Source organism: Macrobrachium nipponense, chromosome 44 (genome assembly GCF_015104395.2).
Source record: "Macrobrachium nipponense isolate FS-2020 chromosome 44, ASM1510439v2, whole genome shotgun sequence".
NCBI classification, from domain to species: Eukaryota; Metazoa; Arthropoda; class Malacostraca; order Decapoda; family Palaemonidae; genus Macrobrachium; species Macrobrachium nipponense.
The window spans coordinates 32,003,815-32,031,178 of NC_087221.1; the positions used below are offsets into that span (position 1 = coordinate 32,003,815).

General features: G+C 35.1%; 1 protein-coding gene across 9 annotated transcripts in view; it reads left to right on the forward strand.

Annotated features, from left to right (window-relative positions):
* Positions 1-27,364, forward strand: part of LOC135204145 (SKI/DACH domain-containing protein 1-like) — a 177,677-nt gene that overhangs the window by 141,913 nt on the left and 8,400 nt on the right. For 4 of the 9 annotated variants that reach the window (XM_064234163.1, XM_064234162.1, XM_064234164.1 and 1 more), the window contains exons 2-4: positions 12,558-12,761; positions 17,309-17,827; positions 20,651-20,991. In XM_064234163.1, coding sequence (XP_064090233.1) covers positions 17,317-17,827; positions 20,651-20,991 — 852 coding nt within the window. In that variant the 5' untranslated portion in view covers positions 12,558-12,761; positions 17,309-17,316. The other 5 variants (XM_064234160.1, XM_064234158.1, XM_064234159.1 and 2 more) reach the window with 2 other exon arrangements.

A 27,364-nucleotide genomic window follows, 5' to 3' on the forward strand; every position in this document is an offset into this window, starting at 1 on the left:
TATTTGTTTTCCACTTTTTCTCGTCGGGCTGACGGCCGGGAAGACGAGACAGCGCGTCTCTCTCTCTCTCTCTCTCTCTCTCTCTCTCTCTCTCTCTCTCTCCACCTCTGCTTTTTGAAAGTGTCGCAATTTGCTCCATTCCCTAAAATTTTGCCGGTTCAGTTGCCAGGTCATATTTTTGTTTGTAGGCGCATGCCAAACGGCTTCACATTTTGCCGTGATTAAGAACAAGCAGCATCGAGCCAACGAAACAGCCCCGAGTTTAAAAAAAAAAAAAAAAAAAAAAAAAAAAAAAAAACAAAAAAAAAAAAAAAAAAAAAAAAAAAAAAAAAAAACCATGGTAAGAAGAAGCGGAGACGTAACAGAATATTAGAGGCGAGAACGAGACGAGTTTATCATAATTTTTTTCTTCAGCGCTGTGGCGCAACTATTGTAGGTGTCGTCTTGCGACGTGTTAAGTGTGAGTTTCTTTGATGATCTCTCTCTCTCTCTCTCTCTCTCTCTCTCTCTCTCGTATGGAAAACAAAAACAAAAAAATAACCTAATCCTCCGAATCGGCCCGCTACAAATTGACTACAATGCACTCCGGTCTAACCCCACATCACAGAATACGGAATTATACATGAAGGTGTTGCGCCCGCATGAAACTAGTCATATTTAATGTAGGGGAGGGGGGGGGGGGGATCATTGTGGAAGGGAGGAGAAAGGCTGGCTAATTCGTGTGTATGTGTATGTTTATGTGCGTTTGTGTAGAATGTGGTGTTAATGAGGTAAGTTATCTTGAGTGGGTAAGGGAACCCTTATGTGGTGTGTGTGTGTGTGTGTGTAATTGTGCTCCCGTGTGTGCGTACGTGGATGTGTAAGCGTGAGTAAAAAGAGATGGTATCTATAAGTGGTTTACAATGATAGTGTGTTCTAGAACCGTGCAGCTGGCCACAATTTATGCTCTCTCTCTCTCTCTCTCTCTCTCTCTCATGAAGCCGATGTTTATGCTTTTATCCGCTAGTGTGGTTTTTACTACTAAGACGACGATTTGCTCGCTGCTTTGTATATCATGCTGCTTTTTGTGTTACTCTTGTGCGCCTTGTTCCTCTGGCGTGGAAAACGCTACGCCCTTCCCTTTAGCCTTGTTATTAAAATGGTTGTATGATTGTTGTTAGTTCTCTTATTGATGCTGCTGTTGTACGTTGAAGTGCTATTATTATTATTATTATTATTATTATTATTATTATTATTATTATTATTTACAGCTATTTACAGTTGTCACGTTTTGTTGAAAGAGGCTTGCCTAAATAATAAATATATATATAGATATATATATATATATATTATATATATAATATATAATATATAATATATATATTAATATATATATATAATATCTATCGTGTGTATATGTATGTATGTATGTGTATTCAGTGATGACTGATTTCATGCATTTTTTAATCATCTGAAACGGATTCATTTGCAATGACAGGACACGGTAATTAGAGAGAAGTTCGTTATCCAAAAATATATTTCTCAAGCGTTTTTCTCACTGATTATCGTGGAATCCTAACCATGTCATTGTTTATTTTTTATGGAAACACAGAGTTATGATTCATGAGTGCCATTGGTTTTTATTTGTAGTTGGTAGCATTTTTAATTCGTTCCATATTTGCTGGTTTGTTGTGGAAGTAGATAGCTTTATATCTTTTGGTTTATTGTCCTAGGAAAAAGGAAGGTATTAAGTGGATAGCTCATTTAAATTTTAGGAAAATGTATGTACATATTATACACACATTCAGTACATTATATATATATATATTATATATATATATATATAATATATATGTGTGTGTGTGTGTGTGTGTGTGTGTGTGTACGTTTGTGTGTACGTTTGTGTGTGTGTTGTAGATCCGTCTTTTCAGCATACCTTTTTGCAGAAAGATCTGATGACTTTTCTTTTGTCTATTCAATCACTTGAACTGCCTTGTGGCTTGACTGAACCAATATGTATTAAATTCTGTTTAAATTTGAATTTCTACAAAATTTGATTTAAATTTGTAAGATTTTGTAGAAATTATACGTTGGCTCTTCTGTTCTATTGCTAGCCTATATGAGGTCTGTCTTCTTAAGATGTCTCATTATATTTCATCCATAATTAACTCTATGCCTGTGTAAAACTCACGTACATTTTCAGTCAATCTTCTGTACTAGTCTGTTCACATTTTTGTAATACGTTGCTATATTGTTTGGGAGTTTTCTTCTTTTGCAAGTCTATTGCCTTTTAGTCTTTGTTCATACATCAACTAACATTTTTATACTCTCTCTCTCTCTCCTCACCCTCTCGTCTCTCTCCCTCCCCCCTTGTGCCTCTCTCCTTCCTCTCTCTCTCTCTCTCTCTCTCTCTCTCTGCCACCAATCTGAACCTTGAAGTCTAACATATCGTAAAGTAAATGGCCCTTGTTGAGGAAGGATTGGAGGCGGGTTTTTATACTTAGGTCTTCCGTTTTTATTTGTGTATTATGCCTCAGGAATTCCTGGTGTCTTAATAATAATTCTCAACATTATCATCATAATGTTGCAATGAAAACAAATCTGTATTCTCTGCCAAGATGTTTTTAGATTTTTATTTTTTATTAACTACTACTACTACTACTACATACTACGTACTACTACTACTACTACTACTCTACTACTACTAATACCTACTACTACTACTAATACTAACTACTACGACTACTACTACTACTACTATACTTAAACTACTACTACTACTACTACTACTACTACTACTTAATAATAATAACTAATTAATAATAATAATAATAATTTCACGTAAATAAGTAGGGGATTTCAAGTTTAAATAACTATGGATCATCACACCAAATCCTCCGATCTTTGTAATTTCATTGCAAAAATAGTAGGACCCCCTCGCGTTAAATTCATAGTAAAAATCTGTGCTATAACTGGTAGATGATACCGAGTCCCGTTAGTAGAAAGTTAGAGTCGGCGCCATAATTGTCGCTGGATAAGTTGGTACTCGACAGCGTGGATAAAAGGACCGACTCCTAACAGACTTCTTGGGGATGAAATTCTTGAATTGGACGGCAGCCGGTATTGGCAAATGCTTTGAAATGTTGCTTTTGAACTGAGGGAGAAGGAAAGCAGATGATCGATCTGCCACCAACCGTTTGGGAAGAGTTTGGACTAAGATAAAAAAAAATGTAAATCTGGCCGTTGCTTACAACCGTACACGAATACACACACACACCATATATATATATATATATATATATATATATATATATATATATATATATATATATATATATATATATATATATATCCAGTACCGTTGCGAAGAGCAGAGCCCTGGGATAGATTTTGCTTATAGAGAGATTATGAGAGTGGCAGTCAACAACTGCCACATCCCGTAGGCACCTTTCGTTTGACTAAGACAAACAGCTGCTGGCTGAAGATGGAGGCAGAATACGTGACTTGCCTGATGTGCACAGACTGAGAGTTGCTTCTAGACTTATAAAAGCCAGAAATGAGTAGACAGTAGTAGTAGTAGTAGTAGTAGTAGTAGTAGTAGTAGTAGTAGTAGTTGCTGTTGCAGCTGGGTCCACGAGGCGGCCGCAGCGCTTATATATTTGTTAGTAATTTGACCATTGGAAGCTGTGTGTGTGTGTGTTGTACTATGAGCCAGTCAGCCAGCCAAGCCAAGCCAAGCCAAGCCACCTTGCCGAGCAGGGCAAGTAAGTGCCTGTGCCCTGAGGCTGTTGCTAGTTGCCTCCGACTCAAGCGCTCTTGATGTGGTGGCCGTGTGGTGGTGATAGTAGTACTTAGGGTGGGGAACTTCATGGTTTTCTTTTCTTCTTTCAAACACCGCTCTTCTCCTGCATCCTCTTCCTCTTCTTCTTCTTCTTCTTCTTCTTCTTCTTCTTCTTACGCTGTATAGGAGAAGCACTTCTTGTTTTGATGCTTTAGCGGCTCTGTTGCAGAGCTACAACCTGCCTCCCCCCCCCCCCCCCCCCCCCCTCTCTCTCTCTCTCTCTCTCTCTCTCTCTCTCTCTCTCTCTCTCGGGGTAATGAGAATGATGATACCGATGTTGAAATATAAGTATGTGATTGATTGGTGTTTATTCAGAGGGGGTTCCATGGCATTGCTTGTTTGCGTGTCTGCGTCGGATGTACTAGGTAGTAGACCTGGAGGAAACATTCAAATGTGTCTTTTCCGTTAGTCGATTTGTTTCTTTAGCGTAACGTTAATTTTATTCGTTTTTCACTTTTTTTTTTTTTTTAGTCTCGGGTGTAGCATTGCAGTTTCCTTGTTTGAATTTCCATTGTCATATCTTTTTTATTAAGAAAAGTTTCAAAAGATCCGTTATTATTATTATTATTATTATTATTATTATTATTATTATTATTATTATTATTATTATTGGTTTGAAAAGGAGGGAGGAAAGTCACTAACGTGCATGAGCGAAGAAATAAAACTCAGCCATGTACTGTACTCGGCAACTGCCTTGAACTTGAGTTAGACATTTAAGCACACATGATCCTGAGAGAGAGAGAGAGAGAGAGAGAGAGAGAGAGAGAGAGAGAGAGAGAGAGATTGCAGTAGTGGACAGAAGATTGCAAGTACATACAGCGTTAGTGCGCATGCTATTGGCAGCTGTATGTTGTGGCTACATTGGTCTAAATAAAGCCCCCCTTGTGCATGGCTTTCACCAGCTGGACGCTGTAGAATGGACGTTATAGTCTTGATTATTTTACCTCTTCTCTCGTGAATTAAGCTCGCTGGCTTTTCCTATCTCAATGGTTTAGTCCTTTTGTACCGGATAACGAGTGTGTATAGTACAACACTAGACGGCAACACTGAGAGCGGGCTGGGAAGGCACAATGGGACGGGGGGGGGGGGGCCTCCCTTGGATGTTTGAACTGGGTTGGAGGGGGGGGGGGGAGTATACGAATAAGCTGTTGTGTCTATAGTTTTGTTTGTTGTTGCCATAGGAGTAATATTATTGAATGTTGACATTTATTATTGATTTTTCCCCGTCTGTCGTCTCACGGAAGCTTTGTCTTTCTCCGAACAACCGATGAATAACTGACGAGATTTCGAGAAAGCGTTTGAAAATTGTTCCTACATTTTCTTTGAGTAAAGACTCCCATAAGTAAGCCCGTGCCTTATCTTTTTTTAAAAGCCTAGATTACTCTCTGACTCATAAAGAATGTGGATTGTTTATTGTTTGTTTACAAACAGTATACGCATAGTCTCAAGATTACACCAACGGTATGGGCTGACTTACATGTCCTCGCGCATATTATATACTACGTTCAAGAATTTTCATATATATGCATATGCGAATAGATATGGATAAATGCACTCATGCCTTCGTTTACGTACTTAATGTGTTGAAATATATATATATATATATATATATATATATATATATATATATGCTTGAAATTTGTTATATATATATAGTACATATATATATATATATATATATATATATATGTGTGTGTGTATATATATATATATATATATATATATATATATATATATAACGTGTGTACTTGGAATACAAGAAAGTAATAAAGATGTCGGTAAACAAACTCAAAAGCTCGATCGTTGAAATAACTATGTATTCTTGTATGGGTATGCTGGTTATAACATAGGAAACTATAAATACTAGCGTATACGTACGCATATTATATCACAGAGAAGGGTTTATAAACACGCACGCATCAGTTTATAATTCTCAAACATGTCATTGTGTTCATCCCTACAAAGTGTTTGTGTAAGCAGCCAGTCTGGCTTAATATCGTTTTGATATATTAATAAGAAAAATAATAAATAAACTCCGTAATCACGGAGTTTATCGTCTGAGGTAAACTGTGTAGCGTTTACCTTTGGATGTCGTTTCTTTAGATGTTCTGTCGAGATAGGAACCATCTATCATTTCCTTCCATTTGCTTTCTCTTCTTCACACAGAGTTTTATATTGTGCAAATGTCTGGCAAAACTTATTTGAATTTATTACTTGAGGAGAGAAAGTCAAGCGTGATCATTGACTTTATTAAGAAACGGGGATTGCAGTGTCATACAAGGTTTTAGGAGCAAGTTCCTTCCTTCCAGATTCTTGATAGGGAAGGTACTGAAAGTTAAAAGACATTCAGGCCGCCCAGTGCATAAAAAGAAGAAATATGATTACTTTGGTCGAGGTGCCAAGTCGTATTTATAATTGCCAGAGAAAGAAAGCCGTCCTAGAGAAGTTGGATGTCTATTTTTAGTTCGATTGCCACCTGTTAATTTTGTTTATTTAATATGGAGGCAGCAGAGATGACGAAACACTCAGACTTTTGTAAGGGCGTTTGTGCTTTCATTTGATTGCAATCTCGATCGTTAAAATCATCGATGTTCTAAAGGATGTAGTACCTTCATTCCTCCCACTGACCAATGAGAGCTGTTGAGAGAGTACCAGCTCCCCCGAAAAATAAAAACATTTCCCCCTTAACTTGTTTGGTAACACACCCCGTATTTAATTTGGCTAAGTAGTGTCGTATCGTTGAAGTATGCATCGTCGTGCCAGGTCGGAGCAGCTGTTACAGCACCTGCAGCCACGATGGAGTCTGATTTGATTAGCCAGTGTTGCATAGGTTATCACATTTACCAGATGAGTCTGATTGTGTTGGTTGGCTTTGAGCGCGTCACAGCGAAAACGGGGCTTCACTCTTCGTCGTTCTTCATAGGGGATCGGTCTAATAATGTTTGGATGCTGTTGGTTCCTCTGACAACATAAAAGAAAGTCTATGATTTTTATTCGAGGGACGGGACTGGAAACCAAAAGACTTCGTTTGGACGTTAGTTGTAGTAAATTGTAGTTTTAGTCTAAAGAAACTTTCCATTTTATTTTCGTAATAATCGCACAATGTTTTGGCGGTTTTTAGTTCTGGTAGTAATAACTGTAACGCCTTCCATCGGTATATATTTAAATAACTTCATTTCCCAATCATCATTTCAATTTAGCTAAAATGACTGCAATAATTTCTTTATAACCAGAGTGGTTTCCATCTCTTTAGTATGCCAGTTAAATTATCCCGCTCAAGTCTCTAATCCATGACCTCACAACACTGCTCTGTCCAGCGTTGTCTTTCTTCGTATAGTATATTGTTTTTTTTATATTTTTAACCTACAATCATTTTCCTTGGGGTATTTTACTTTTTTCCTTCCATCCATGGGTATTTTCATTAATAATCTCGCGGACTACTATAGCACCAATGGCACCCCAGAATGTATGGCTTTGTCAGCATCGTCAGCCTGTGTCCAAAATTCGCTATTATCTTTTGTTGATCTTCGTTCAACCATAATTGAGTCCTTAGGAGGTTTAACTTTGTGCCCTTCAACGCGTCTACTTCCTGGAATTTGTCCACTACAAGTACCTTTTTGCTTTTGTCTGTTCTTTCTCTTCTCTATTGTATCCCCTAGCAGATTGTTATATATATATATATATATATATATATATATATATATATATATAATGAGTAGATAGATAGTCAGTAACCCTTCTACCCTGCCAGCGGGTTACTAGAAAAAAAAAGTAACTGTCACGTTCAAACTTTGAGGCTGTGGAGAACACACTCTCAATAACCTGCAGTTCTGTCCTACCCTTCCTTTTGGCAGCAATACCTGTGCGTTCATGTGTTTATATCTATTCTTATTAGCCTAAACTGAAGTTGCTGCAGAAGTATAGTCTTAGTGAGGTCCCCTTGAATTCATGCACACGGACGTTATCTTTTGGTTGAAATGATGCTGTGTATTACCATTCATTAGGAGTCACCTTGGCGTTAAAACTCATTATTGTTTTTATTTTTTTTCTCATTTTTTCTTTTGTTTTTCCCATACAACCTTGCTAATTTCTGGTAGCTTGCCGCATAAGTTAAAGGCATCTCATTTATTAATTATGAAAAGACTAATATTGATAATGTTCATATACATATATAATATGTGTATGATTAAAAGATCACAGTAGATTCACATGACTTCAGTTATATATTAATATATAAGCAAATACCACAGGGAAATGATATGCTGAAGTTCTACCTGTCATTTTCCTGTGGTGTATATATATATATATATATATATATGTGTATATAATATATATATATATATATATATATATATACACACACACACACACACACACACACACACATTTGCCAAGACTTTTCTTGCAGAGGTGGCCTTCTGGTTTTCAGTATTGTAAAGAATGAGGCTGCTAAGCAGCCTTATTCTTGCACATGGGTGTTCCATAGCTGTGTATCCCTGGTTCCTCTGCCATATGTTGTTTGTGTTGTTATTTGTATATCCAGTTCCTGATTTTGCCTAACTTAGCTAATCGAACGACCACCAGTATATGGAACGTATGCACGGGCACGCGTTCCAAACCCGTATCGGTCAGGGTTAGAATCCTTGAGGTAGTGAGGTGGTCATTTTATTAATATATATATATATATATCTATATATATATATATATATATATATATATATATTATATATATATATACTTATAACATGTCAGCGCATACTGTATTTTGATTACCTCGGCACCTAATCATTTTTAAAATTGCCTCTGAATGTTTGCGGCACCTCCATTTTACGCAACAGATTCTACACTGAACATTCTTTTCGGATGGACATTGGAGTCAAAATTTGGCGAGTCTAAGTCTCTCCTAAGCTGGTGGATGGCCTAGGATAGGTGTTGGGACGGTTACCGTTTGAGAGGACACATTGAGCATGAAGCTTGTTGCTTTATCTCTGCCACCAAGTATATGTTAACTTGATTACGTATAGTTTTAATGCTGAAGTCGATGAAACAGGTCTTTTAAGGCTGGATAGTTGAGTAAATCAAGTGTTTATTCTGACGAGTTGTGAATGAATGTGAGAATAAGGCAGATAAAATTCATGGTGCTAAAATAAGAAGTAGAGCTTTGGGTTGAATTGATTTTCTTACTAAAAGAGGACATTTTAAATATAGTAAATATTTTTTTAAGAACAGCAAAACTTTCATTGGTTGAAAACGAGACCTGTAGATGTAAGAGTAACTATACTCTGTTTTTTTTTTTTTCCATCTGTCCATCCGCCTGTGGTGTTTGCGTATGGTAACTCTACGTCCCGGGCTTTAGATAGTTACATTCAACAATGATAATAATATCCTATTACAAATATTAATTGTGTAATTAGCATACAGTAATTTATTAAAACACTTTTCAGTTGCAAATGAACACCCAGATAGCCTTTTAATTAGGTACCTAAAACTTACACATAGCGTAATTATTTAAAGCCCGGGACGCAGTGTTACCATGCAAAAACACCACAGGCGGATGGACAGATGGAAAAAAGAGAGTATAGTTTGTGTCAAAGCAGTTACTAACAAGGTTTGTGGTCTTCATACGGATAGGATGGCAATAGATACCAGGGAAAATGCAAAAGTCGTAGGTGGAAGTCTGTGTGATAGGGGAAGGAAGAGTTGTTCATTGGAGTGTGAGACGGCAGATGCTTACAGATGACAGATAGTGTTGATCGCTGATAGGACAGAGAAGGAACTTTTGAAAGTTTGCAGTTGTTGGCAAGAAGAGAAATTTGAAAGTTAACGTTAGGACAAGTTAAATTCTCAAGGCGAATTTCAGTTAAGAAGATTGACTGATAGTGGTTGTCAGATGGAGAATACAAGCGGTCGGCACTTTCGAAGGATATGTTGTGGATGACAGTAATTCAGAAGAGTTGAATCATTAGAGTTTAGACAAGAAATGCAAAGAAATATCTGTTAATGCTGTAGAGCAGAATTGCCTAGGATAGCATTATTTGACTGGAAAATATTTCTGCATAATACATTATGAGATTTTAGTCTAAAAATAGTAAAATAAATGATCTTGCAAGGGCGCAAGTGGGATATTTCTGCACATTGTATGTAGAGAAATTACTCAAAAAATGGCAAAATAAATGTCGTTGCAAGGTCGCAAATGGTAGCACAAGTTCAAAAGTAGATCTAGATGGTTTGGCCCTGTGGAGATGCAACTGGAGGGAACACCAGCTCGTGGAGAGCTTTGGTGCTGACAGAGGTCTGCCTTGACCATGGTTGGTGGTGACAGGTCAATGGTGTAACCTAGCTACTGTAGAGTCAAGAACTCCCTCAAATAATTTACAGCTACAGAGGGGAAACGACAACAGCTCAGTTGTAAGATCTTAGGAAATTAAGAATCATCAGAAGTAAGATTAACTTTATATAAAAACATGGAGGCCTTGGAAATAAATGTAAAGGTGAACAGTTAGTAGCAGAATGTTTTTATCTATATTACCTTTTCTCTTGTTCATAAGTGGTTCTGTAGTAATGTGGAATATTTGATATGTTTTTTATGGGAAGTAAAAAGAGAAATATGCAAAAGGATTGATGGTGTTGCAACTATATATATAATATATATATATATATATAGATAATAGATATATATATATATATATATATATAGTGACAAAATGCCAAGTATCTGGTTACTACACTTACCATTCATGAATTGTTACCTCACAACAGCCAGACACCTGAACCTTCATCACAGATACTAAACGACTGAATACTCTAAAGGCAACAGTGACCCCTTAAACAACTTACCAGTATTGCAGAAAATCAGACTAAGTTCATTAAAACAGGTGTGAGGTAATCTCAGGTAATTAAATTAATTGAAGGGCATCACTCCATCGACAACTTTAAAAGTCTAAGTATTTCCCTGATTTCAGAAGTCTAAGTACTTCCCTGGTTCTAACTCACTTCAAGTAAATTGAAGGAAAACAGCTCAATTACCACTCCATGTTTCTACCTAAACATATCATATAAATATACTGGTGAAAAAGAAAGCACTTATAAAAATTTTAAATACAAAAATTTATTATCAAACTCAAAATTTATAAGTGAAATTCACAATATCAGGGAAAATTACTGTTACTTAAAAACAAAGCAAAGTTTAATTAATTCTTGAATTAATTAAGCAAAATTAAATCAAAATTAATTTATCACAAAATTCAAGAAAATTGATTAATTAATTCAATCAAAATTTAAAAGTGTTAGGCAATAATTAAAATTTGAAAATTAATTGACAAGTGCTAAACAACAATGAAACTTGAAAAGAATTCTAAGTAAATGCAAATTAATTCACAAGTGTTAAATTCAATTAAATGTCCAATGATTAATTAATGAAAATAACTAAGTCAGTTAAATTGTGAATGCAAATGAAAAAATGTGGAAAACACCAAAATTGTAAAAAAGCATTAATCACTCAGAATATAAAGTAAAAACACACTTCAATAAGAAAATGGATAAATGCACAAATGAAACAAACACAAAACACAAAAATTTGCAATTGGTAAAAATTTAGTTTCACCAAACCATTGTAACTATTAGTTGCAACTAATAAATATTCAATTACACTTTACCTTGGTACCAATTTTCTTTCTGCCTCAGCTCATTCAAAAAATATATATTTATATCACTATACCTTCCTTCAAACCATTCTACTCTCAGTTTACCATTTAGCTTTGAATGACCTGGTAGGTCCCAGTACTTGGCCTTTGGCCAAAATTTTATGGGATCCTTCTCCCATTCCTTTGGCAAAAGTAAGTGGCCCTTTTTCAAACTATAAGTGGACCACATGTAACTTAAAATTTGCAATGGCATATCAATGCCAACTTTTTCTCATGATTGCATGGTCCTAAAGACTGTAGCACCTGCTGGATAAGGTCTTAGTTTTGATGGAATTTAGTGTTTTGTGTACACTATGAGTGCTGATACGAGGAGGGGAATTAGGCCTGCTGTATCCTTAATCCATAGTTACTGGAGAGAATGTTGATTTTCATTTCAGCAGGTTTTTTCAAGTTTAAACAAAGTTTGAACTCTTCACAGGATATAACCGTTTTTATTTTACCGATGCACCCATTTAAATCTTGGTAGCATACAGTATTTTTATATGTAGTAGAATTGTATTGGTTCCAAAGAGTGGAACTATTTAGCTATAAGTACACATGAATTGTGTGAGTGTCGTTGTGTGAGAGACTTTGTATGTATTTGGAAGCATGACATCTTAAAAATTAAGGGCTTTTTAGCATGTTATTTAGCTTGCCAATTAGTAGTATGAAATCAAGTACTCCATCCTTTTTACCTATTATGTAAAGAATATTCCCTAACTATTGGCTTTGTGTTTTTTTCTCCATCATTGCTTTCCTAATATGCTGGTAGAGTAGTTTGGTTTACCATATTTGTTAGGGAGCTGAATAATGTCGACAATGCTAGTATCATCTGACTTACTGTTTATAGCCTATAAAGTGTTACCTAAATTACTTAAGTCCATATTGAAACTTGCATAAGTCTTTTTCTCATTGAAAAGTGTTCATCTTCATTGCACTTTATCCAATTTTCATTAAAATAGCTCGCTTTAATAGTTAAAATGTAAGGAAATTAAATGTAACTACATTTGAAAACTGATCACTTACGTAGTTTTTTTTTTTTTTTATTTCCGTAGGTTGGCAGTGAGGAGCGTGACTCTGGCACCGAGTCTGATGACGAGCAACCTTACGAGGAGCCCGAGCCTGGTATGTGGTGGTGCCTGTCAACTGTGAAAGTGATTCCCTGCAACCATCATTCCCTGCAACAATGACCCTGCACCAAGAATCCTTCTGCAACATTCCTCCTGGCCATGAGCACAACATCTTTCTTCCTCTGTGAGGTGATCGGGAATTCTGAACCTTTGTTAAATCTTCAGTAATGCTCATTGTTCTGATTTACCAGACAGGATAATGAGCCTTATTGTGATTGTAACTCAGGAGATAAATACCTGATTGTTTCACAATTGTTGTTTTATTTTATTTTCGGGATTGACTGATAACCTGTGCATTGTCAGGAGATGCATGAGTTCTAGCTGCTTATGAGTAAGTTATTAACTTAATTGACCTAACTTGACTTTTAAAGTGCAGAGGCACACTTAATGGAAAAATTACACTCTGGGGATGGCCTTGTGCTTACTAAAATATTATAAAAGATTTAACACCCTCCTTGTCTTTATCTACTGATTTGGATTTCAGCCAGGCATCAGTCATCAAAGTTACATTTGAATTATGCCTATCGTGTACATGTGAGTGAATGCAGATAGTCATATTACTTAAATTTCTTTCATTTATTTTTTACTACATTATCCACTTTTATTCCTGCTTTGTGTATGGAATGTTTTGTACATGTTACCATACTTATGTCTTCATTGTGTTTTGTGTGTTAGCTAGTACTAAATGTTGTATTTGTAGATGGTGTATGATAAAGTATTTTCCCTATAGTACGTATGTTCACAGCTTTTTAGAACCTTGGTGTTTTTCCAGTTTTTGGCCTAGTTGACTTTTGTCAGATGTAGCTGGTTAAATAGTTTTACGTATTGCTTTTATGGATGAGTAGTAAGATTTTGCATGCAGTCATCAGAATAACATAAAATATGCCTTTTATTTTTTTTAGTTCCATATGTACACAAGATTAGACTTACAGGTACAGTTAAGATAATAATTGTATTTAATTCTTAAACTCCCCATGACTTGTTAATTTTTATCCTCAAGTAAACTGACTCCTTCTTGTCTTCTGAATGCTAATCAATTTGAATCATGATTGTGTTAAAACTATGTAATTATAAGACAGTCAAGCTTTTATTTTCACACAAGTCCATTAATCATCTTACCTCTAATTCTTGTCCTGAATATTCTTAGGTTCCCCAGTCCTTTGTCTCACATTCCAAAGAGGATAGTTTACTGTTTAGGTGCTATCTGCACTTTCATTTGTGTAGTAAACTTTTAGCTCACTTGTATTGTAAACTGAATCTGCAAGAATCTTAGGATTGGGAGTAGGTTACTTAGTGTTTGATTATTAAGTTTGTTAAATGTTTTCTGTAATAAAGTAAGACCACTGACAAATGGTATTGGTGGACCATGTTTTATTTATTGATTTATTGGGGGAGGAAGCTGTTATTCTTCATCATCCACTTCATCATAGTTCTCCACTTCCATTGATGCACTGACAAGAGACTTAAACTTGTAGGGGTCATTAACCATTGTGTATTGTGTGGATGGTAAATATTCTACCTTTCCAATCTCAGGCAGTCTTTACTTAATACAAGGATTTTTCTTTAATCACATGAGTTTTGAATATACCATATAAAAACCCTAATGTTACCAGAATTATGGTCCACAAGTAGTCTTCTGAACTCATGGGAAGTTGAAAATACCCTGAGACATTCATCATCTAAGTCTCCCACCTAAATACTGACTTACAGTCCTGCATCACAGTCTACTGGCTGCACAATGAAATGACTGTTGGTCTCAACAAGAGATGACAGTATACCTTTAAGGATCAGTAAAGGTCTCTTGAGCTGTTTGTCAAACAAAACTCGAGGACCTTAGGAGCTTAAAAAAGGATATAGATAATGTGCCTTGTGTGGTCTGAAATTAACATTTAATGGGCTGCTGCTGCTACTGAGACAAAGTATATTCACAAGTGTATGTGCGAATCTGTATCTTGTCAAAGATGCTTAGTTTTCTGACTTTCCTTTCTGATGTGCTTCAGAGCATCGTTGTGTGTGCCTTCAACACACACAAGACCCAGTATCAGTGCCCAGTCCAGAATGAAATGACTACACTTCCCAGTTCAGAATAGCACCTAGAACCATAAATAAAACCAAAGAAACATACAAGTATCAGATTAGGCTCTGTACTCGGTACATTTTGTAGGCTTGGACCTAGAATTGAATACTACATGGCAAAAGATTTATACCAATCTTAACTAGGATATGTTTCAGTTAAGTACCCTGAAAATAAGAATATGTTCAGGATTGGTATTTAATCCAATAATGATTTATTTCAGGCTAATATTAGAGCCTATGCACATTCCATATCAGGATCAGGACTTGTGTGTCTGCTTGGTGATAGGACCCAAGACTCATTTCAGCACAAACCGTATTGTTTGTAGAAGAGACTTCCATTGAAATTGTTGTTGTTTGTAGACATTCAGACACTTTTTAAATTAAAAAGGGTAAACATTACATAATTATCACTTGGTATCTATAAATATCTGAATACTATTGCATACTGTACTGTGTTACATGCAGTGTTTTCCAATCTTCACTTGATAGTACGTATTACATGTACGTACTTGATCATATCAGTTTGCAGAAGATTTTAACTATACATATACCTATTTCATCATAGGAGAAAGATAAGAGCACCTCCAAGTATCTGTGGGAACAAAAGTAGTACAGCATATATGTGAGAGAAATATTTCCCTAGTTGGGAAATATTCTAGTTTGTAAAAGTTTATAAGTCTTGTCAATTGCAATAAGAAAAATTTGAGCTTTGTAGGATTTAAATGCTTTTTCTATTAGTATTGGCAATATTTTCTATGTTCAGTTTGTATAATATGTAATGTAAAAGGCACAGAATGTGTCTACAAGGAAATTTTGGATAGTATTCTGAAGTCTTAAATTGTATTGTTTACAATCTGCTATTTCCTTGTTTGAGAACATGTAGGAGTTATCAATGATTGCTTCCAAAGCAGAGATATTAAAAAAGAATAAGATTTTACACTCGAAGGTACTTGTGTGTATGGTTTTAAGGAAAGTAGTAGGCAACATATACTGACAGTACTATTTTTAATAGGTAGATATGTTGTTGCAGATACCTACCCTCATACTCATTAACGATAATAAAATGATTGATGAATATTCAGATGTGATTAACAGGTCACTGTCCCATGTCATTTTTTCTTGCTCCATCATGAAAGATGTGGAATTGTTAAAATACTTCAAACCTGATAAATGAATGATAGTGTAAGCAAGCAGTTTTAACACAATGAACTTCAATCTAGGGCCTAAGCTGGCATGGAAAAAGGGTCTCGTAGCATTAGCTTGAAAGATTAATTTTATTATATTAAGCTTATGAGATCACTTCTTATTGTGCTTCTCATATAATAGTTCAGTGTTTCAATATAAAATTAATTGGTTTTCAATAAACTACATAATGATGAATGCATAACTTTAACAAAGGGTATATTTTGTTGAATTTCTTATCAGCCAAATATGACATCACAGTAAAAATGAAAAATTTATGAAAGATGCCATTAAAGTTTGCATGTAGCCAGTAACTAACAAATTCATAAACAGCAGTTGACAGATGTTCTGTGTAATAATGATTTATGCACAATAAGTTCTGTTCAGTCAATATACTTAACAGGAAACATTGTTAAAATATGCTTAATGCAAGTCTCAGATGAAGTGTCTGGAGTCTACCAAAGCTTTGGTGCAATTTTTACCTTATGGAGTCAGGAAGTTGAATGCCTAACATATGAAATTTTCCATATAGCAACTTTATACATTAGGGGCTCTAAATGGCCTGCCCATCCTTATCACTAGGCTGTACAGCTCAAATTTCATACATTCATTCATTCGTTTAGACATTAGAAATAGATATGATTTCCATCATAGGTAATTTTATTATATAATAGCACACTGAAAAGAAGTAATAGTTAATTGTGTAGTTACAACATGTAGAGTAGAATTTTAACAAGATTGCTTCTCATCAGGTTTTAGGAATTCCTTATTCTCTTGGAAGCATATAAACCTTGGTCATATTCATACCATAACTTTCCTTCTTTAGAATTTTATTTTAAGAGTTTGCATGGTCTGTGTGAAAGATTTACCATGATCTTTAGGAAATGTAGTCAGTGCATGCATCCTTTATGGCATCTTTTATATACAACTCCTGAGCTAATAAGTCTTGCAACTTATACTTTGCTTTCCTTTTATACATAATAACCTTGCTGTCCCTGCTTTCCTAAAAGCAATTTAGTCCCTCCATGATTCATGTCTGTGAAGTTGAGCAAGTTCTTGTTATGTGTTTAAATACATGTAATGTACTGAACTTTTGTGCTCTCAAATCATGTGCTTATTGCAAAAATTATAATTATTACCTAATAGAACTTAGTGATGTCTTCATTATCAGTGATTAACTGTATTTTTGATACCTTAGTTGATATCTTTGTGTAGTGTCAGAGATTTTAAGGAAGGAGTGCTATACGTATAGCTTACCTTATTGATAATGTGTCATATGATAGCGAATACTGTATACACGTACCATAGATGGATACATTATTTCCATAAGGATACCAGTAAGAATTGTTAGCACACTGATGTAAAGTTAATTGCATCTTGAGGTAAACTAAAGGTACTTGGTTTTATTTCTGTTACAGGCAGCGAGATGTCGAGTGAAGTGTCGAGTGGGTGTAGCGTGAGATCGCGCCCCACTAGCCAGACCAGCACAGATACACTCACTTGCGACGATCTCCCCATGGCTGGCGATGCCCCTGATATGCCTCCACCATCCACCATTCCCCAGTCATCTGTTTCCTCATCAACAGGCCCCTATCATCACCCACCACATTTACATCATCACCACCACCACCATCATCATCATCACCTTCATCACAGTCATCATCATCCACATCCTGGGAGGAGGGCGCGAACTCCCCGTCACCCACACCCATCTTTAAGAACCCCTGACCCACCTAGAGAGTCTCCTGCTTTAGAGTCTCCCATTGAACCATTTCTGGACTCTGCATTTGTGAGTGACTGTGATGCATGTGATCCTGTGGAACACCATTCGTCTGAGGAGGAATTGGAAACCCTTACAGGATCATGGTCTCGGGAAACAGGACCACCTGAGAAACGCAAGTGGTCACAAGTAGCCAGACTCTCTCTAACAGACTCAGGTAGGAACTTTATGTAAATGATGTTTAGCTATATCATTTATAACAGAAGCAAGATATATCAACTTTGTATCCTAAGCATGATAGGGTAGTAGGATTTGATCTCAACAAAATACAATGAATGGTGAGAATTATCTACATTTAAATGAGGATGTGGCCTATATGTACTATGTGTCAGCAGTGAATAATGAGGTAGGAGCTTGTTGTTAACTGGCCATCTGTTTGATGCTGATTAGTCAGCAGCTCACCTCAATTAACCATTTGGTTCTTCCAGTGGCTGAGGTTGCATTGTTGCAGTTGAGCCAGTCTACTGTTCCAGCAAAGACCTCACCTTGAATTGCTGATTTAGAATTCCATTGCTAGCCCAGTGTTGTTTTGCACAATTAGGACATCAAGGAAGGGAAGCTGCCCTTACACACAACTTTCACATATGTCTAAAAATACCACATTCATCAGAAGTCTGTCAGACGTGATTGGTTTAGCTTTTGTGGCCTGGGTGTGCAAAGTTGTCGTAAGTATACCTTACATAAATGGCAGGTGCAGTTTGTGTAAATACGTATATGGTCTTCAATAACCACCATGTAGAATTTAGTTAGCTGAACCTCAAGTGGGGACTCTGTATCACTATACCTTCCTTCTAGGATTATTCATTCTTATTTTTTCATTAATTTCTATTTATTTATTTTGATTTGTGCATTTTCATTTGCTTATTTACTCCTATTTTTTTTTTTCATTTAGTTTTTTAATACTATGTACCTCTGTAGGTGATACAGGGTAGCCTTTTCAGGACAAGTTTCTGATGAGGGTCTAAGGGGAGCTCAAGTATACATAGTAACTTTAGGAATATGTAGTATCCTTGCAATAGAATCTATAGAAAATGTGTTTTATGGTTTCTTTCTACCATCATGTAGTGAAGAAGAGACTCATTGCCATGAGAAACAGTCATGCTTTCTTTTCAGGAGTCCTTTATCTCTCCAAGTCACATAGATAACCTAATGAGCAAGGATGCATTGGTGTCAATTTATGCCTATGCTGGTTTTTATATCACAGTTTTGGGCCACACTCATCATCTCTCTGTTATCTACCCATCTCCCATAAATTCACATTCCTAAGTACGTATACCAAAATGTTATCACTTGTAGCCAGTCACAAGGCTTATCTTTTAATATAATTTTGTCAAAAATTCAAGCTTAAATTCACAATACCCAGTTTTGTACAACTCCGATTAAGAAAACTTTCAACCACTGATTTATTTTCTTTAGATGGGAGTTCGTATGGATTATAAACACAGACTTTTTCACGATTAAAATCTTTTGTTAGCTGCTTAAAAGTAGTGATGCAAAGTATTAATTATAATTTCAGGAAGGCTTCCCTTAATATGGTTTTCATTGTTTCTTTCAATTTTTTTTTTTTTTTTACTTAATTCACAAGTTTGAGTATATGAATGTAAACTTTTGTGTGCATATTTTTATTCAGTGTGCTTTGTGTTTTCCTAAATTACAACTGTAAGTTTTTCCACCATGTTTTTAATTTGTTCCCATAGTGTTCCATACCATAAATAAAAATTGTAAGGTACTATTTGTTCTTGTATTGTTTGGCCATACATCATTAGTATACCCATGATGGTTAGAGGTAAAACTGCATATGAGACCTCTTTAAGGTTGCTTTCTGGTCTAGCACTGTTCAGCTCAGCCACTGCTACTCAGGACAGGCTTTGTTGTGCAGACTTGCTGTACAGTTAAGGCCCTCCTGCATTAATACCATTAAGATAGGGTGAATGATCATTTGAGTCTCATGGTAATCAGAGGTATGGTTGAAAAGCTATATTTGCTTGTGGTCTGGAAGCAAATGAGATTTTGATTTTGTTGGTTTCCGTGCTATGTAAATGTATCACAAATCAGTCAAAAGGATCATAGTCTTTTCATTATGGGTACAGAAGAGTGGCTTTCAACAAGGATTTGGACAGGGGAGATGACTTTAATAATGGTCAAGAGACATTGGAAAAGAATTGATGTTGACATAAACTGTAACAGTCTTGACCAGGGACAGAAAAGCATCATGTTCTTAGGCATGAGAGAAGGATGTGGATGGCCATGAAGATGCAATTAAGAGTAATTAGTCTGTGTTTGGTCATCCATTAAATATGGTATCCCAGTTGGCAGGACACTGCCACAAGCATTACCACGTAGAGACGATCATCTATTTCTTTTGTAGAACAAAGGAGTTGGCCAGTGTGATATGGAACACAGAGAACCTAGAACTTTGATATGAGGTGAAGGTCAGTGAACAAGACAGATAATAATCAATAGGGAATCAACTTATGAACTTGGTGTTGTTAGTTAAGGTTTGTATGGTCATAGATTATAAGCATCAAGAGGCATGATCTCTTATTTGAACAGCCTTTCCAAATGTCTTTTGATCATCTTTTGTTGCTTTTGAATATTAATGTCTTTTTAAGATTTTGAATGTTAATGATAACACTACAGTGGAACCCCCGTATTCGTGGACTCACACATTCGCGGATTTCTCTCGAACGTTTCCCCGCATTATTCGCAGAAAATTGGCATATTTGCAGTTAAAATGCACTTTTTGTGATGAAACTATTAAAAAAACCAAGTATAAACATTTTTAGTGGTTTTTTTTTTGAGTTTTAACTAACAAAATAGGCTGTTTTCAGCATTTTTATAGGGGTTCCAACTATTCGCGGGTTCTAACTATTCACGGGGGGTTCTGGTACGCATCCCCCGCGAATACGGGGGGGACCACTGCATACATTTAATATTTTTTCAAAACTTGATATTTTAGAGAGGGTAATTCCTTTTACAGGAAGCAGTGACGAGGAAGTATGTGTGTTGACCACCGGGTCACGCCCACCCGTCCAGTTTAGAACCTCCCCTCCCCTTGAGGCTCACAAACCCTTACGTTCTGTATCTCCACCCACGAAAATGCTTAGTTTAGCCAGCAGTGGACGAGAAAATCTATTATCAGCTGGTGGAGCCACAGGTGGCAGTGGTTCACCTGAAGGTGCCACTGGTAGTAGTGAGGGTGGAAGCACTCCTAGGGCAGAGGGTGGAGCCAGGGCTGCATCACCTCGTAAGAGACACAGACAGACACCTCGTCCTCACCAGATGCACCGCCCATGTCTAGACTTTGAGAAAATGCAACAGGTAATCATAGATACCAAGCTTGGTTAATCTTTTTCTTTTTTCATTGCTCAAAAATTTCTGTAAATTCCAAGGCAGTAAGTACCCTTCTTAGGTACAGTAAAATTGATTTCACTCTTCATTGTATTCTCTGCTAGAGCTATTTGTTTCAAGTACTTTCTCTGTAATGAAGATGACTCTGAAAAAACGTCACTGTTACTGTCAGTATCGTTCAGGACTTAATGGTATATTTAATGTACAGTTTATGATTTTCTAAGAAAAAATCTGTTGTCTTTCACTCATCACACAAATTTTGTATTTGTATCTAGTTTCTGTTACTACTATATTGTACAGTATTTGAAATATGTTGATGATATTTTGATGATTCTGATGCAATTGCCTTCTAGAAAAGCAAGATATTTAATTACCACTGTGCATCAATCTCTATTTTTAGAATGGTTACAAGTACCCTTTTTCTCTTATACTGGTTATCTGTTATGTACTGTACAGCATTCATATGTTCCTATTTGCATACTGTAGCTCTGGTTTACATTGCAGCACTTAGGTGCTCTTGAGTGTCTAGTTTTTGCACTTTGCGTTGTTACTCACATTCTGTATTTTAAGAAGTACAGTACCTAAGAAAATTTTATTTTCCTGTTGTAGTTTATTTATTGATTTATTTATGCTTAGAAGCTTCCAGTTATGGTCAAAATACTTTTTGTTTTTTGTAATGTTAACAACTCATGAAAGTATATCACGTAATGTTATGTTCAAAGTAGTTTTATATTAATAGGATTTTGAACATCACAGTCAGACATAAGAAATTAAATATTGAAGACTTTTATTTCATTGTACAAATCAAAATTTATATTGTTATTTCATTGTTAAGAGCCTCAATTGGTTTGAATTTATATGAAAAGATTCGATTTAGTCTTGGATTAAAAAGGAAACTATTATTAAGTAGAAAACATTTAATGCAACTATCAAATTGAGTTAAGTTGATACATTGGCAGCTGTCCCAAACACCATCATATGAATCTTGCATATGATAATATGGTTTTGCCATAGAACAGGGCTGTGTTCATTAGCCTCTCTCTCTGAAGATTAATTGATCAGTAGGAAAGGCTTTCAGATGATGAAAGCAAATTGCTTTTATTTTTTATACAATGTACTATATACTGTATTGTCATCGCATGAAATTGATTAGAATACAGTACTAAAGTGAGAAGTAAGTAGCTGCACTGATGACATCAGAAAATACATTCAGATTTTTTTCTTAATTTTGTTATACACTTTTGGTTTGATAGCCAAAAGTGCACAATGGGGAGGGTGGTTTTACCGTAGTGGGTGGATATTGTTCTGTAACTGAAAAACATTACAGTAGGAGGCATTTGGCGACAGCTAAAAGTACAAGGGAAAGGATTAGGTTGGGGATTTGTACAGAGTTTATTCCTTGTGTCACATCAGTGTTTTATAAAGTGCTTAAGTACCAATGATTTATATAGTACACAGCCTTCTCCTGATGAAAACCAATTGTAGTGCTCCTGGAGCTCCTTAGTGATTACTATATAGTACGGAACATTGTGGCTGTACATGAGCTAACCATACTCTATTCATAAGTGTGTTAACCTTGTTAAAGTAAATTATCTACAGTATTTCTTACAGTAGTTATTCACTGAATTGATCACATTGGAGCAGTTCCAGTCGTGTCCTTTTTTTTTCAATTATGACAAATGATAAGGAATTCTTCTCTTTTTCTTTCATATCGTCTGCAACAAACGTTCATATTGAATGTTTTATGCATTTCACACATTGCAGGCACTACGTACTTTCATGAGTGTTATTTCACTGAACAATATACAGTATACATTCCTGAAAGAACTATATATATGTGAGAAATGTTAAAAATCTATCTTTATAAGAACTGGCCGCACTGTTTTAAGTTAATGCTAATTACTGTAGTTCTTTTTTTTTAGTGTTTCTTAAATATTACTTTCTTTATCTTCCCTGTAAAATTTTCTTCACTCTCCATAGTAAGAATGCATTTCTCACTTCACTGTAAAATTGTAGGACAGTGTGGCTTGCAAATGTATATCAAAAAATGTTTATTCTTTGTTATGTATTGGTTTTCAACACTGCATTCGATCTGCAATAAATGCTTCAAAAGTTTTTTGTAAATGGTTTAAATTGTTGTTAATACACAAGGCTCTTCCATAGTTATATTATTGAATGCTTTCTTCTTCCTGTAGAATACATAACACTTATTTTTCATTTTATCATCCAATTACGTAGTAAATTTATCATTCAGTGTAGCAATTTTAAACTGATTTGGCTTATATGAATGGACTGCAGATTTGTGTATCTCAAGTAAATGAATAATTGCCACTCCAGCTTTCAGTTTAACCCCGTGTGAGTGAACATGACATAAAAGTGTCATGTGAACACATTCTGAGTGTGATAATGTGTGCATGTTTCAGTTGATGAAAGATTCCAAGGAAATGCTTTAACATCACATCTTAACTAACAGAGATCAAGAGTTATGTATAATTTCACTGATAATCAATAGGAGGAACTTCATTGTACTTTTAACTGTCTTGGTGGCTGACTTGTCAAGAGATAAGTGTCTGCAAATTAGTGGAAGTTTAAGAAAAAGCAAATTGTGTGTAAAGAATATTTCCATATATTGAGAGCCCTGAATATCACTTTTTCCATTAGGGCTGCATTATTTTGACAATGGTGAAACTAAGTGTCCCACATACTCACTTGTTTAACCAAGACTGAAAGAAAGCATGATTAGTTTACCACCAAGTTCAAGTTTTCAGTAAAGTGATATTCACCTATACTTATTTAGTTTTGCAATATTTTTCTTGTCATTTGGATAATTTCATTTATCATAACTGTACATTCTCTTTGTAACACTAAAACAGTTTTAATATTTACATGCAATTTGGTTAAAATTTACATACTCATTATTTATGCAGTGATGAATACCCACCTCCATTTTTTCCTCCTATTTTTATTATAAAAGTAATTTATGTTGTAGAGATGCAACAGTGATTTATGCTCGGATTTATCCTGGCATCATCCATAAATTTGTACCATACTAATCAGGTACTGCAGTTGTTTTGAAGACAACACTAGTTACAGTGTAATATGACTTTTGAAGTAAACATAATGTTGCAATTTTGTGATTTTGTGTATTGTAGCTACAATTTTCATTTCATTGGATGCCTCATTAGTTGCTCATAAAGGTGGCTAGGGGATTGCATTATAGTTTTTCTTACTTGTATGGTAGTTAGAAATGTTTTAGAATTTTCTATGTGACAGCAAAAGCAAATTTTATTACTTTGCTAGTTAAGTAGAGTTTATTGCATTTTAATGCCAGTGAATGCAAGTCAATGTAATTTAGCAATGAATTGATTTTTAAAACTGAGCTGCCTCCATTTATAAGAAAAATCTGAATGTTAAGTTAATGACTCAATTGTAGTTAAGAGAAAATTAAGGAGCTGTATGCAGTTTGCACTGTATGTGAAAAACATGTTAATAATTACCTCTGTCTGCCATTGTACATGCTTACTAGAAGATTGAATTATCCAGGTCAATGTCAGCTTTGAAATGGAAAAGGTTTTCTTGGATTTGTAACTAGGTCAGTGATAATGCTTTATATTTAAATGATTGTCTAACTGCAATCATATTTGCTGCATATGCAGAATTTAGTCATTCTATGTAAATATTGTATAAAAGTTTTGCTGGGGAGGACTATATTTCCCATCATTTAATATCTTGTTTGATAGACATTTTGTTTAAATTTGTCTTTATGTAATAGTATCTGTTGAATATCATCACAAAATATGTTGTGAAAATTATCTCCCTGATTTGATAGCTAGTTATGAAATTTTCACAGTGATTTTTCTGGTCATATTTAGATTCGTCATTCTCATTTTTAATATGAATAATATGTATGTAAATGGAAAGTATCTTTTGTAGTAACCAGTGGAAATCTTTGAATGCTGACAAGTTGAAAACCTCATGCATTACACTCACAATTGCTTAACTGCATCTGTTTGTTCTTTCCATTCATTTCTTATCCTCACTGCACACTGTAGGATTAACAGTCTTATGCATTTTACTTCTTGCCTCTACTGTCTGATGTTGGTTTCTATAATCATCCTTTCAAGCAAACTATACTATTAGTTATTTGTTTTGTAGATTATCTCTTTTGACAATGCTTTCATATATGCACAAAATCCTTGCTTTTAAAATGGCATGAGAAGTCACAAGTTCTGTAAATTTGTACTTTGGTTGAGGGATATATTTCCAAATCTTTTCAAATTTCTTAGTAAGGACAGGGCCTTAGTGCAAGAAATTTTCAGTCAGGATCAAACAATATTTGATTTTTTTTTTTTTTCTTCTCATAATTACCATACATAAATCATATATGCATACATATTCACTGGAAACATTGTTTACCTGTATTATCATCTCTAAAATGCTTTACCTGCTCTCTCAGGTTTGTCATACTCGAGCAGATTATAAGCTTTCAAATACCTTGTTGGAAAGAAGAGTGATCTTAGGAAGCAAAAGATGGAATAGCTGGTAAAAGAGTAATGCTATTTATTGCTGATTGCTTAGAAAATAAAGAAGACATTGAGTGTTTGTACCAAAACTCTTCAATGAGTTTTTCAAAAGTCTATTCTCTGGAAACTTACTGTGCCATTGTATTGTCAGATCAGATAATAAAGTATTGCAGATGATACCATGATAATAATATGGCAAGAGCAGTATTCAGATATATTCTCTTAAAGTTATGATATTAAAACATTAGACAGACCACATCTGAAACTGCTGAATCAATATGAAGATGGAGTATTGTTGAAACCTTTAGGAAAAGTGAGATAATTGCTCTTGTAGAAGTATTATTCCAAGTAGCTGAGTCTATTGGGTAAAGATGGTTTGGTAGAGGAGTGAAATACAAATTAGGTGATTTAATGTGAGGGAAAATTTCCTGAGATTTTTATGCAGAGATGAACTGGCACAAGGCAGAGCTAGATGTCACCATTTGCAGAAAATACTGCAGTTCATACAAGCAAATGATTTAACTTACCACTGCATCAGCACATTTTAAGTTTACCTCTACTTTATTGATTATGTTAATGGAAAATGGATAGTGAGCAGTGTCTTCACTCTTTAATAGTGAGCTCAGTTCTTCTAAAATTTCACATACTCACCAGTTTATACAGCATCCCTGCTATTGCTTATTATTGCACTTTACTGTAATTTTTTGGACATTTAATTTAATCGTAAGTGAGAGGAGAAAATTTAGCAAATGAAATAAAGAAGCAGAATAGCTGCTAATAAGAAGAGACACAAGGGAATGGATTAAAAGTAGAAAGTATACTTAGGATTAGAGGACATGCGGATAAGAACCTTTCATACCATCTGCAGTGTGTCATGCAAGATGTGTCATAAGTGTTACCTTGCTGTGGGGTTTACAAATGATCAAGATCAAAAATTTAGTAAAATTTTCCATATTTTATAAAGCTAAGAAACTTTTTTTTTATCCGAGATAATTCAAAAAGTGCCACAAAAACTAGTTAAGTAAAAATGATATTTAATCTTCAAGTTTTTGTGATAACTCATCATAGACTAAAGTGTTACAAATATTATCAGCAATTTAATTTCATCAATTATAGTTCCATTTAAATTTAGTCAAAGGGGAAGAAAAAAATTTTTGTGCTTTTTTGCAGTTCCTTGATTTAAAATAGCTACGTTTCACAGAATAAGTAAGGGTAAAACTGGATAAGTATATTTAACCAAACAAATAGGGTAAAAACTACCTATATACTTTAGTCATTCGTAAATGATCAAGGCAAGAAGTTCCCTTTATATTTATCTAAAAGTTTTGATGCTCATAATTATCTCATCTGGATTTTACTTATTATTATGGATATATTAATACTATACTGTAGTGCAGTACGTACATATATGTGTTGCTTTTAAAGGAAAAATTATTATGCAAGTCGCAATTGTGAGGATAATGCTGGGGTCCCAATGAACAGGTTCCATTTGGCTTGTAATTGTGTTTGTAGGTTCTTTTTGGAAATATGTTAGTTTCTGTAATGTTTTCCTTAACACCATTCAGAATGGACCACTTTGGCTGTGCAGTATCAGGCTCTGTCAGCAAAACTTGTTAGGTCTTAATATATTTATGTTCATCAGATATCTCCTACCCCTTACATCACTAGATTTTGATTAACATTATTAAGTACTTAGTAAAATGTTGATATTAGGTGAAAAGCCTTTACAGTGAAGAAGAGAGAGGGAGAGAGTGAGAGCAAGAGAGATAGGCAAACATTAGCTAAAGATGTAAATAGCTTGCGTGTAGTGTACAGTACTA